This window comes from Triticum aestivum, chromosome 2D (genome assembly GCF_018294505.1).
Source record: "Triticum aestivum cultivar Chinese Spring chromosome 2D, IWGSC CS RefSeq v2.1, whole genome shotgun sequence".
In the NCBI taxonomy this organism is placed as follows: domain Eukaryota; kingdom Viridiplantae; phylum Streptophyta; class Magnoliopsida; order Poales; family Poaceae; genus Triticum; species Triticum aestivum.
The window spans coordinates 10,738,153-10,751,132 of record NC_057799.1 but is presented as its reverse complement, the minus strand read 5'-3'; the positions used below and the strand labels follow the sequence as shown (position 1 = coordinate 10,751,132).

Here is a 12,980-nt window from a genome sequence, read left to right as displayed (position 1 = left end):
GAACCATTCTTTTCTTCATTTCATAATAGTTTCATCGTCACTTTGACTGTCAGATGACATCTGTACATACACAACCAATGAGTTAAGAAACATCTCATCTTTAAAATATTGTATGCTCTCATCTATAAAAGTTCATGTCATCTAAAAATATTGTATGCTCTCATTTATAAATCTGTACAGGGACTACCTCATCTATAAAAGATTGTATGCTCTCATTTATAAATCTGTACAGGGAGTACCTCATCTATAAAAGATTGTATGCTCTCATTTGTAAATCTGTACAGGGACTACCTCATCTATAAAAGATTGTATGCTCTCATTTGTAAATCTGTACAGGGACTACCTCATCTATAAAAGATTGTATGCTCTCATTTGTAAATCTGTACAGGGACTACCTCATCTACAATGTCATCTGAATTTATTAACATGGCAAAAACTGTGTGAGACAGGACATCAAAAAATCTGAATCAGAAGGATGCATCTGTACATCCAAACATCTGAACTCTGTAAAATGAATGGACAGGGGTGAGGTTGCACATCTGGACAAGCTCACCTTGAGATTCTGGAGCTGCGACGACGGGGGAGAGGAGCAGCATCGACGGCAGAAGTGCCCCCTGCTTGCAGGTTGGGGCGGCGAGGGTGAGGAAGGACTCGCGGTCGGGGAAGGGCGACTCGAGGAAGAGACCGTCGGCGGGGTCGCCGGAAGACGTTCACCAGCGGTGAGTAGATGGTGGCGGTGGGGCGGTTAGGGTTGACGAGCAGGAGAACAGAGGAGAATGAGGATCAGGATATTTCGAGCGACGTCTATCAAACAGGTAAGGCACTTAGCGGTGGCATTTGCTCATAAATAATTCCAAATCCAGGATTCCCGATTCCTGGGATCACCGAAAATGCCGCTCCGTTTTTTCATACGTGGACGCCTCTCCAAACCGGGAAGCGGCGTCCACGTACGAAAAAACGGAGCAGCATTTTCAGGCCAGCTCCGTTCAAGGATTTGCGGAAGCTGGGAGCAGGCGAGCTACCGAACAGGGCCTCAGTATCAAGCTTAATTTACTCCATAACAAGATGTGACTGGTTGTTAGAAATTTTCAGGATTCATAAAGTACCGTCACACTTATTTTAACCTTGATTCAAAAAGAAAGCACTGTGACCGAGCCATTGAAGAACACAAAATGCCTGAACGACAGCCAGAATTAAAATGTTTTCATAGTTGAGGCCAGATCAAGGATAACAAACATCATTTCATCGAGAGACATCTCGGAGCATGGGGTTTTACACATTATCAGCTGTTAGAATACTTCAGCTACACATGTCAATCACTGAGTCAGGGGTTGTTGTGTCTTGCGTCTGAACACGATTGAACAGCCATTGAGAACTGAAATTAAACTGGGCAGTGTCTGAACTTGAGCGTCAACTTCGACAACAAGTATCTTCCAGCTCTAGGCTTGCACTGATATACTGCTGCATCTCTAAACAAGGTGAAACAATCTTGTGCGCCACCCTACTCGACGCCAGACAACCTTTGTCGAACCTCAAACTGGCTCAGTGCCGTATCGATGCTGAAAATCAACATTAACACGAATTAGGACGTCTAAAAATGATGGAGTGTAATAGTAGCACGTTAAATATTTATGCATCCGATAAGCTATGTTTACCAGCAAAGAACATCTCCATTTCTTGCAATCTTCTCAGAGATCCACTCTGGGACAAACTCTAGAAGCAGTCTCACTTGCTCTTCGACTTCACCTGCAAATTTAGGAGTTCAACGTCAGTTCACATCGCAGACAACAAGCTGAAATGATAAAGATAGAAAGCACAGCTCACACTTACCCTTGTCAACGATCTTCGGGTTACTTTCGATTATCTTGTGGATGAGCTCCTCCTTTGTCAGTACAGTTCGCTGCCTCGATTGATAGATAAGGAAGATGATGTCAAAGGTGCTTGGCAGGCATGATATGAGCTTCTGCCGCTGAACCTGGTCCGCATAGCCTGTTTCCTTCTCCTCCAAAGTTCTCTTCTCCTTCTCCTTTACCTGTAAATAACAAATGTGTCATCCTTTGTTCACAGAGGAGCAAAAATGGGTTGAACAATGATCAGTATGAGTAAGAACTTACCGACTGCAAGAGGGACTTTGGAAGGAAACCGAGCAACTCATCATCGCCATCGCTTGGAGATGTGCTGCTCATGCTTTGGTTCTCTTCTTCCATTCTGCTTGCATCCTTTGTAGGTGTCATGAATAACTTGGCTCTAGCTGATCGCTTGACCGTTTTTAGAGGTGGTGTGTCACACACAGTAGCAGATATTGGCCTCAGTGGGGTCTCAAGATTCGGTGTGGCTGCCATTGATCTCACTGGTGTAGAGGCGAACTTGGCAGGAGTCCCTTCTGTAACACCAAACCTGAGTGCAGCATCCTTGCTACTTTTCTCTTGCACTTGGGACTCATGATCTATGCCACCAGAAGTAGAACTGAGCATCACCTTCCTGCCCAGTGGAGATGGAGCAGTAGACTCAGCCTTTGGCGGCAGACCGGTTTTGCTGGCAGTTGCAGGGCAGGTTGAAGATCTCTGTGAGAACCTTCTCTTGAAAGACTGGGACATGTGCGACAGTGCAACAGCCGGCTGTTCAGACAGGCTTGGTGATGGCGCGGCAAATACAACTTCAGTAACAACTCTTGGTGTGCTCTGAGCCACACTTGACTTTGTTTGAGTAAATGGATGCGGCAGCTCATGCTCCGGGATGTCATCTCCCTGAAAGATAAATTACAGAGAGAACATGAATACTTCAGATCAACTAAGCATACAGCAACTAGTACATTTCCTTGACTAGCACCAGTAATCATACAGTTACTGAACTGTTCTCATATGAAAATAAATTTGCACAAGTAACTATGTTGAAAGTGTGGAAGATAAAAGATGATCATACCTCAGGATGTTTCCTGAAGAAGTCCACAAGCCTCTGCCTGAACATCCTTCTCAAAGCAGAGTAGCGGGTTTCCCCCTTCTGCATCGCGCTGTCCTCAACTGAATCAACCAATAGGTTCACCTGAAGATCCGGCTTCATGCAGCAAGTCTTGTCGTCGCGCAAAAGGACCTTGTTGATGACAATAGCCTCGGGCATAATGTACTTGAGCTGCGCAAGATGGCCATAGGTAAACCTCCCCCTCGCTTCCGATGGCGCCGGAACGCCGCCGGGGGCCATCATCATCAACGCGATCAACACCAACACCTCCGCAATCTTCACCAACATCTCCATCACCTTTCCCCCTCTATCTACAGCGGTCCACTCTCCCGCAACCCGATGTACCCTCTACTTGAACATGGTGCTTTATGCTTCATATTATTATCCAATGATGTGTTGCCATCCTATGATGTCTAAGTAGATTTTCTTTGTCCTATCGGTGGTTGATGAATTGCTATGATTGATTTAATTTGCTTGTGGTTATGTTGTTGTCCTTTGGTGCCCATCATATGAGAGCACGCGTGGATCACACCATAGGGTTAGTTGTATGTTGATAGGACTATGTATTGGAGGGCAAGAGTGACAGAAGCTTCAACCTAGCATAAAAATTGATGCATACGGGATTGAAGGGGGACCAATATATATTAATGCTATGGTTGGGTTTTACCTTAATGAACGTTAGTAGTTGCGGATGCTTGCTAATAGTTTCAATCATAAGTGCATAGAATTTCAAGTCAGGGATGACATGCTAGCAGTGGCCTCTCTCACATAATACTTGCTATCGGTCTAGTAAAGTAGTCAATTGCTTAGGGACAATTTCGCATCTCGTACCACCACTTTTCCTCACTCGCATACTAACTTTATTGTGTCTTTATCTAAACAGCCCCTAGTTTTTATTTACGCGCTCTTTATATTCTTGCAAACCTATCCAAAATCACCTACAAAGTACTTCTAGTTTCATACTTGTTTTAGGTAAAGCGAACGTCAAGCGTGCGTAGAGTTGTATCGGTGGTCAATAGAACTTGACGAAATATTTGTTCTACCTTTAGCTCCTCGTTGGGTTCGACACTCTTACTTATCGAAAGAGGCTACAATTGATCCCCTATACTTGTGGGTTATCAGCGCAGCGGACCCAAGAGCTGGAGCAGAGGCACAGGGAGACGCTCAATGACCAGGCTCTGGTTCACGCCGGCAAGGTGAAGGAGCTGGAGGTGGAGCGGGACGGGCTGAAGGAGTAGGCCCTAAAGCTATCCCAGGAGAAGGACACGCTCAACGGCGCCCTGACGGAGGCGTGGGGCGCGTCCGTCAGCAGGGCCGGGGAGCTCTCCGAGGCCAACAACTCCATCAAAGACCTCAAGCTGAAGCTGGAGGGCCTCGAGGAGATGCTCTCAGAGGCCAAGGCTCGGGAGGAGACCCTAGCCAAGGATCTGGAGGCCGAGAAGCTGCAGCAGAGGAACGAAGCCGCCAGCCACAAGGATTTCGTGGAGGGCGAGAATTGCTGGATCAGCCGCCTCGAGGACGTCGCCGGCAGGATCACCATGCAGCTGGCTACCATGGGGATGCCAAATGTGAGGTATGCCCCAGAGCGCAGCGGGACTACCAACGCCAAGCTGACCCTGTTCTTCGAGGGTGTTCTCGGGGCCCTGGAGCAGTTCCACTCCAACAGGGCGGCTTTGCTGGCCGACGAGAACCGAAGGCTTTGCCGGGGTGCCATGACCAAGGTCCTCACCAAGGTGGCGTACTGGAACCCCACCCTTGACTTCGACGCCGCGCTGGAGAGCTTGCCGGAGGGCACTGACCTCGCGCCGCTCAAGGAGCGTATCGAGCCCATCATCAGCCTCATCGACGGAATTCAAAGGGTGGAGGGCCAGCGTCGGGATTAGGCACCCCATTTTTTATCGCCGCTGCAGGTTCATGACCAAGACAATTTATATCTTTAGTTAGAACCGCGGCAACAATGCATGTTATTTTCCTGTTTGATTTCCCTTTGTATGTCCACCCTACGTTAACCAGGTGGGCTTGCCGGCGAGTAAACCCAGGGCGGCGTCTTGAGGACAGATCTCCATTGGCCTGCCGGGTACGCTTGCTGCCGGGCAAACCACCCCACCGCCCTTAACGCGTCCGCTCAACCTGTCGAGCTTGACTCGAGTCAGAATCGAGAGCGTTGCCTAGTGCGGAAGGCTACCCTGCCACTCTTGACGCGGCCGCTTGAGCTGTTGAGCAGACTCGAAATGGAACAAGGGCGTTGCCAATTGCGGGAGGGCCCCTTTACGTGCGGGTTTTTCATACATAGGCAGGATCTCCGAGGACAATAAACTCATGTATAAAAGGAAATTTCTCAAGGCTCTGGATGACTTAGCTTTTCTGTTGCCGCGCTGGCATCCTTCGCGCTTGCAGGCAGCGTAGTTTTCTCCTGGTCGTCTTCTTCTTTAGAGGCCATGGCGATGAAGAACTGCTAGGTTAACTACTAGACCAGGTTCTCACAATTGCGCCCCCTACTTGGCGCGCCAAAGATGTCGGTGGGAAACGACACCTATGGGATCACAAGAATCCCTACTACGGTTGCCAGGGCGCGGGGTTGTGAGAAGAGCAGGATTAGCAGTCAACACAAGGATCGTTTACCCAGGTTCGGGGCGCGAGGATGCGTAATATCCTAGTCCTGCTTTAGTGTGTATTTGAGAGAGTTCTTGAGCTCTCGAACTAGCTATGGTGGCTGCTTAGTTCAAAAGAGCCGAATCCCTCTCCAGTATGCCAAGGGCCTCCTTTTATAGTCGGAAGGGGCTGCCACAGTGGTACACAAGAGGTGAAAAGACCTACAGTGCTGCAAGCTTATGGCTCGTGTTACAGTACAAAGACGCATTTAATGCGTATCTTAGGTGTCCCTTAGCTTTATTGGGGATGGGAACGAGGCCCGTCCTGTCCGTTGCCGCCTCGCCTTCCTTCGACACGCGCCCAGGCCAGCGGTGCATGCGGTGCCATGTAGGCAGGTAGGCAGCTGAGGTGGTGCGGTGGTAGGGTCTTCACGAAGATCTGCATGTCACCACGCAGGTGCTTGCTGAGTTGGCGTAGAGGCCGCACGTCGTCACGCAGGTGCCTGCCCAGCTGGTTGAGCTAGCAGCTGCTTGGGGACGGCGGTGGAGTCTTGGTCGACGCGGGCCTGGCTGTGGCCCCGCTGACGCCCTCGGTAAGGGCCTTGCCGGGGGCCCGGCAAGGGTCTTGCCGTGGCGTTGCAGTCGTCCCCGGCAAGGCGCTTGCCGGGGGTCTTGTGGATCTCCTCGGCAAGGATCCCGCCGAGGGTCGCCGTTTTCTGGTTCTTATCTGATCTCATTTCTCTATGGTCTTGACAAAGATTTGCATGCTACCACGGAGGTGCCTCTCGAGCCCTAATTCCAATGTGGTTGGTTGAGTTGGAACCCGTGGGCTCAAGGGTGGCTCGCTCTGTTAGCATCGGGCAAGTTGCCCCGGCAAGGCTCTTGCCGGGGGAGTCCACCTCACCCTCTCGCTCTTTGGTATCTTTGGTCTTGGCGTTGCCTTGGCCATCTTGTGCTTCGGCTTCTCTCCGGCTCCCCTCCTCTGCCCTGCTTAGTGTGGCCGTGACGCGCGGCTCCGACTGCCCATGCACAAGTAAATGGGTACAAAGGTGTGCCCCTACTTTTGTACATAGACAATATTATTGCTCCAATGGCCATCAGCTTTTAAAGATTTTTTCCCAAAACTACGCACCAAGCTGATGGGGTGGTAATCTCGGATGTCAACAGCCCCAGGACGATGGCATCATTAAGAGGAGCAACGCCTCTGCCATCGCTGCTATTTATTTTTAATTTTGAGAATCTCCATCGCGATCGCTACTATCAAACGCGCGCACACATTACATGTAAATCTGCATGGGGGACGAAGCTAACCCCGATCTCATTTCAGTTGTATGCATACTCATAGTAAAATATTGTTGCATAATTAGAGAATTCCATGGTAATTCAAACAGAAAGTACAACATATGGTATAGTCTTTGGTTATTATTTTCTTGACCTCCCCTATGATCAAATCTTGGCTCCACCACTGGCAGGATTTTCTATTAATTATTTCGCAACAATATACCGGTATCACAAAATACTTAGATTTGAAGAATTTATCCATCCAGCTACATGCATGATTTGGGAATTAACAATAGTTTCTCCATCCGGCACACAGTTAGCCCAAACACCTCTGTCATATTGATGTCTTTTCTCTCAACCCCAAGCGGCAGTTCCCAGTCGAAATGGTGCATCAAGTTTGCCAACATAAGCTCAACGGTCGCGATTCCGAGGTTTATACCAGGGCACATCCTGCGTCCTGCCCCAAATGGCAAGAGCTGGAAATCATTCCCCTTGAAATTGACACCCACATCACTGCCTTCATCTATAAATCTTTCTGGTATGAACTCTTCAGCGTCCTCCCAACAGCTAGAGTCTCTACCAATGGCCCATACATTGATCAAGACATGTGTCTTAGCAGGAACCATGTACCCATCGATGTTGCAGTCAGCCATAGCCAAGTGTGGAGCAAGTAAAGGCGCAACAGGATGAAGTCGGAGTGACTCCTTTATGACTGCTCTTAGGTATGCCATCTTGTTAATGTCAGCTTCGCTGACAAGTTCTTGTCCCTTGGGTATGATACTCCTTACCTCGTCTTGTAGCTTCCCAATCAGGCGGGGGCTCCTCACGATCTCAGCCAATGTGAATTCCAGAGTGTTAGACATCGTCTCTATTGAACCGAAAAATACATCCTGGGGATATCAACTAATTAGGACACTATAATATATACATATTTATTTATTTATTTTTAATCAACAATATAATTTTGAAGGTACTATTTTTACTTACAATTAGGAGAGCTTTCATGTGCTCTCTTGTGAGACCATACTCCATCTGAATAGATAATAGAATGTCTATGAAATTGCCACAGTTGTAATCTAACATTGACTTGTCCTTGCTATCATGATCATCGATCACCTTGTCCAGCAGATCATCCCATCTATTTTTCACTCTCTCAGCCTTTGCACTAATGTTCCTCTTAAGCAGTCCTACTCCTACCCTAGCCAATGTTGGGTAGAACTTCTCCATGTTGAACCCTCCTAGAAGATGTGATGTTTCGCTAGTGAGCTCCTGGAACAACTTTCTTCGTCCTTCTTTTAGGAAGTATTCTCCTGACACGATGCGGCACGCAATGTCACATGTGAATGACTTGAGAAGCTTGCTCATGTCCATCACACCACCTACTGCTGCGGCCTCATTAATCTTGGCCATCACCATGCTCACCTATGATGACATGTATCTTGAAGTATGAGTGTAGCTAACTTTTATGTAATTGTTAGGAGAGGGCAAAATGTAAGTCAATTTTCTACATTCTTTTCGTGACGTGGTAAGTTTGTGATAACAAAATTACCAACAACGTCGATGGTAGGAAATCCCTAACTAAAATGGGACGTATATAGTGGCAACACTCTGATTTGAAAACAAATATATCAAGCTCCCAATAAATATGTAAGAAATGTGGAATATATCAAGCTCCCAATTTACGGGTCTCTGAAAATCGATCCTCTTTGGTGATACAAGCAGATGTATCTTGATCCAAGATGTATTTACCTATTTCCACAAGGTTTCCAACACCTTAAGCATGGCACCCAATCAATGTTTTAAATAGCCGGCTATAGCTTCGCTATAACCCGCTATATAGCCTTTTCAGCAGGGTGCCGCTAAATAGTCCCATGTACAAATAACCCGCTATAGCCTGCTATAGCCCGCTATAACTCCGCTATAGCTGATTTCGAGGTCCGCCCCTATTTGGCAATAGCCCGCTATTTAAAACATTGCACCCAATAAATCAATGTGTCTTTGGTAACATTTCTTATGAATATTTTTCATGCTAAGAAAACAAATTTTCCATGTTTTCAATACTAATATTATAGATTATAATTCCCTGTAATTTAAAAATAAAAATTAATAAATGGCATTGGTACTTCTATTGTAGCATGTCTCCAAAATTAGCCCGTGCTGCTGACTAGTCTATCTAAACTAGAACGACGTTTATGCTTTCCAATTTCAAGGCTTCCTATCGTATTTCAAGTCAGGGCCCGCAATTCCTAGTGACAATCTTGGTCGCAATAATAAAAGGATTTCTATCAAACGGGACGAAAACTGATTTTTTTTTTTTTGAAGTTACCTCTTCCATGGCGACGGTGCGGAGAGACTCCACCTTTTTAACACTCAACACGTGGTTCGTGAGGAGCTTCTTTGCCTGCCGCCAGTGCTCGCCATATGGCGCAAAGGCGATATCGGATGAGCCATACAAGATGATGTCGGCGACCATGGAGCGGGGCCGCGACGCAAAGACGTGGTCGTGCGTGCGCAGCACCGCCTCCGTGGCACGCGGCGACGACACGACGAGCGCCGGCACGGCGCCAAGACGGAGGAGCATGAGGCCGTCGCAGCCGTGCCTTGCAGCGAGGTCGCGGAGGGAGACGTGCGGGAGAGAGCCGACGAGGTGCAGGTGTCCGATGATGGGCAGTACCGGTGGAGAAGGCGGGAGGCGACTTTCTCGCTGCTGCCCTTTTCCTGTCTTCCCATTCACAGTGAAGCAATAATAATACCGAAACAAGAGGAAGAGCGGGAAGAGGAACAGAAACCATGCCCGCGGAAGCATCTCTAGCATGACGAGACCTGCCATGGGAAATTATTGTCTAGCCCAGCGCTTTGTGGAGCGCTGCCGGAAATGGTTCTTCTTAACCAGCTTAGTTTATCATCACAAGCTCGATCAGCTGCTTATAAGCTAGCCAGGCAGAGTAAAACGACAGAATTAAGCTCTGTGGTGCACTCAACTTGGAGCAGTTAGTTAGGGGCAACGTAGCTTTCATTCTAAGAAACAGACAAGGCAGTCTTTGACTCTTGGTTAGGTGCTTTATGAACTTTTTGTTGCCCCTCAGAAAAAATGTGGAAAACACCAACATCATGGGCAAGACAACTACAACCCGTTATTTGGTAGACTCGATGGGTCTTTTTTCTTCAGGCAATAACCAATGCACAGGTTGTTATTCATGGTCTATTCCGGCAGGCAAAACATGGAGTTGTAATCACCAGCGATTCCATCGCAAATACGCTGATCCATTAAAACTGAGAGTTATGAATGAATTACGTACGTTTGTTTTAGATAGCGTTGAACCCCTTATCTCGTGTTTATACTCTGATCAAAACCATAGGTAAATTAAATGGAGAGATTTACAAGTCGTGGAGATCTGCCGGGTACGACTAAATCCATCTCTAACTGACCATTATAATTTACATTAGATGCATCTCCAACCTTTAGAGGTGTATATTTGCTCCTTAAAAATGTTAAAAATTTTAGCCATCGAGTTAAACTTCACTACTCAATTATTTTATTAAATAATATTTTGGTCACATACTTCACTAGTTCTTTGCTAAGAGAACCAATCCAAAGAAAACACAAGAAAAATTGCACACATCAATGGAAACACCAATTCCTTCACTGCTCCTACTAGTTTGATCAATGTTTTGACGGAACATCAAATAAATTTGGACGCTTTATTTCTGTGATTTAATGGCTCAGATGCCACAATGCTACGGTAGAATTTCGGTAGTATATTAAGGCATAAATGGTATTTTTGGATAGTTCGGTCTTATTAATCGCACATCCAGATCTCGTCGTGCTTTATGCCCCAATACATTCTTCATTCTTCATATCATTCTCACAAGCTATGATCCACTGGACGCCACCCACCATGGCAGCCCGTACACGCTTTCGCCGGTGACCCGTGCATGTTCTTAGGCCGCTAGGAGGTGCTTGTTGGCCTTGGTCTCGAATGCATAATGCTGCCAGGAAGAGCTCTTCCTAGCGAAGACTGATGACCCACAAGTATAGATGATCAATCGTAATCCTTTCGATATGTAAGAGTGTCGAACCCAACGAGGAGCAGAAGAAAATGACAAGCGGTTTTTAGCAAGGTATTCTCTACATGTGGTGTAAGTATTGATAATAAATAGTTTTGTAGCAAGGTAATACGTAACAAGTAACAATAGTAACAGGAGTGCAGCAAGGTGGCCCAATATCATTTATAGCCAAAGACAAGCCGGAAGTACTGCTTATAATGAGCAAAGCATTGCGAACCAACCCGTGGTTGGATGGTTAGGTGGGCAGTGGTATCCCATCCCACCAGGGTTTAAGTCCTTCTCCTCGCATTTATCCTGGATTTATTTCTGGATTTTCGGTGACGCGCGTTCGGTGGAAGGAGACGTTCCTGTCGACTATGAGGCACCTATGATGACTTCGTAAAATCTCAAGATGATATGCCGGCTCAGTCTCTTATAGGTACTCATAGGGGTAGCATGTGCATGTGTGCGTTCATAGGGGTGGGTGTATGCGCGTGTATATGAGCGCTTGCATCTGTACTGTGTTCAAAATAATAATGAGCAAAGCATTCTCGAGGACACATGGAATTCTCATATATGATTACTTTATTCACATTCACTAATTTGATAATTTAATATGTGGATGAACCGATGCTAGGGTGTTGTTCTTACTTGAACAGGCAACCTCTTATGATTACCCTCCCCCCCCTCGTCGCAAGCATCTGCAACTACGAAAGAAAAATTAAGATAAATTTAACCATATCATGGAACATATGTATCGAAATTAGCCCCTACGAAATAACTCATAAACTAGGGTTTAAACATATGTCACTCTCGTAACTCGTCATGTACTTATTACTCCCCAATGCCTTCCCCTAAGGCCAAACATGATGATAGTCAACGTTCACACGACACCACTAGAGGAAGAACAACATACATATCATCAGACTATTGAACGAATACCAACTTCACATATATACTTATAATAAGATTTCTCCCATGTCCTCAAGAAAAAAAGTAAATACTCACAAACATATTCATGTTCAAGAACAGATGGGTATTGTATATGATTAAGGATTCGAACATATAATCTTCCATCAAGTAAACCAACTAGCATCAACTAGAAGATGTAATCAACACTACTAGTAACCCACAGGTACCAATCTAAGATGAATGGTGGCAATGTTGCGCATAAAAATAGAGGGCGCGGCACATTGATCATAGAAGACCTTGGCATTGCGATTTCTCCAAACATTCTAGAGAATGACAATGTAGACCATGGAAAGCTGCGTTTCTGTGTGTGGTGCTAAGACTTAACCATCTAGAGTCCAAAAAACATTAGTTCTAATCCCAACTAACAAAACATCTTGTCATCTATTTTAGTTATCCACTAAAAGCACAATTCGAAGGAGAATCAGAGAGATATGGAACAAATATTAACAAAATAGGAAAATATCATGCCAATGATGTCATGGATCATTTCCTTATTGATGGATCATTTCATCCACACTAGATGAACCCATTGCGTACAAGGCGTAAAACAAAATGCAACCAAGAAGGGAGGCTAACTATATGAAATATAATCGAAAGAAATGCTCGTTGCACCAACAGGGCAAAATCAAATACAATTGACAAACCGAAAATTTGCTTAATATTCATGGGCCTTAGCTAAACAAAATGAAGAAAGAGTTGAAGGAAATCATCAGCTTGGGATGTGATGGTGGGGTGGGGGTGGAAATCGTATATATCAGTAAAGACCTACTCAGATGCACAATTACCTTTCAAAATGGTTTGGATTCCAAATATGCCACAAAACACTTGCACCTGCTATACATACACCACCATCTTGAGTTGATCAGATGTTGACTATTTAAATGTAAGCCTTGTCAGATTATTTTGTATCATATTAACCATTATAACCATTAAATCAATATCTTCAAAGATAAAACATTGAAACATATGTGTTGTATCGACAAGCATGCCCCTTCTATTTTGCATGCTTGCTCTCGATCGTGAATTATCTTTTAAATGCGAAACAGTATGGGATTATATTGCTATTAGCACTAGTGCAGAACCGGGCTTCAGCGCCGGTTCGTAAGGGCCTTTAGTGTCGGTTCTACAACC

General features: G+C 45.8%; 2 protein-coding genes across 2 annotated transcripts; both read right to left on the bottom strand.

Annotated features, from left to right (window-relative positions):
* Positions 1-1,501: 1,501 nt before the first annotated feature.
* LOC123055470 (CDT1-like protein a, chloroplastic) lies at positions 1,502-5,398 on the bottom strand. The gene is made up of 6 exons (XM_044479483.1): positions 5,314-5,398; positions 2,923-3,164; positions 2,115-2,747; positions 1,831-2,032; positions 1,656-1,746; positions 1,502-1,559 (listed from the first exon to the last, which is right to left on the bottom strand). The coding sequence occupies exons 1-6, from the start codon at positions 5,396-5,398 to the stop codon at positions 1,502-1,504; spliced, it is 1,311 nt and encodes a 436-aa protein (XP_044335418.1).
* Positions 5,399-7,026: 1,628 nt separating this feature from the next.
* On the bottom strand, positions 7,027-9,709 carry LOC123048229 (indole-2-monooxygenase-like). The gene is made up of 3 exons (XM_044471371.1): positions 9,157-9,709; positions 7,818-8,252; positions 7,027-7,720 (listed from the first exon to the last, which is right to left on the bottom strand). Exons 1-3 carry the CDS (start codon positions 9,658-9,660, stop codon positions 7,097-7,099), a joined length of 1,563 nt encoding a protein of 520 aa, XP_044327306.1. The 5' UTR covers positions 9,661-9,709; the 3' UTR covers positions 7,027-7,096.
* Between the last annotated feature and the right edge of the window lie 3,271 nt (positions 9,710-12,980).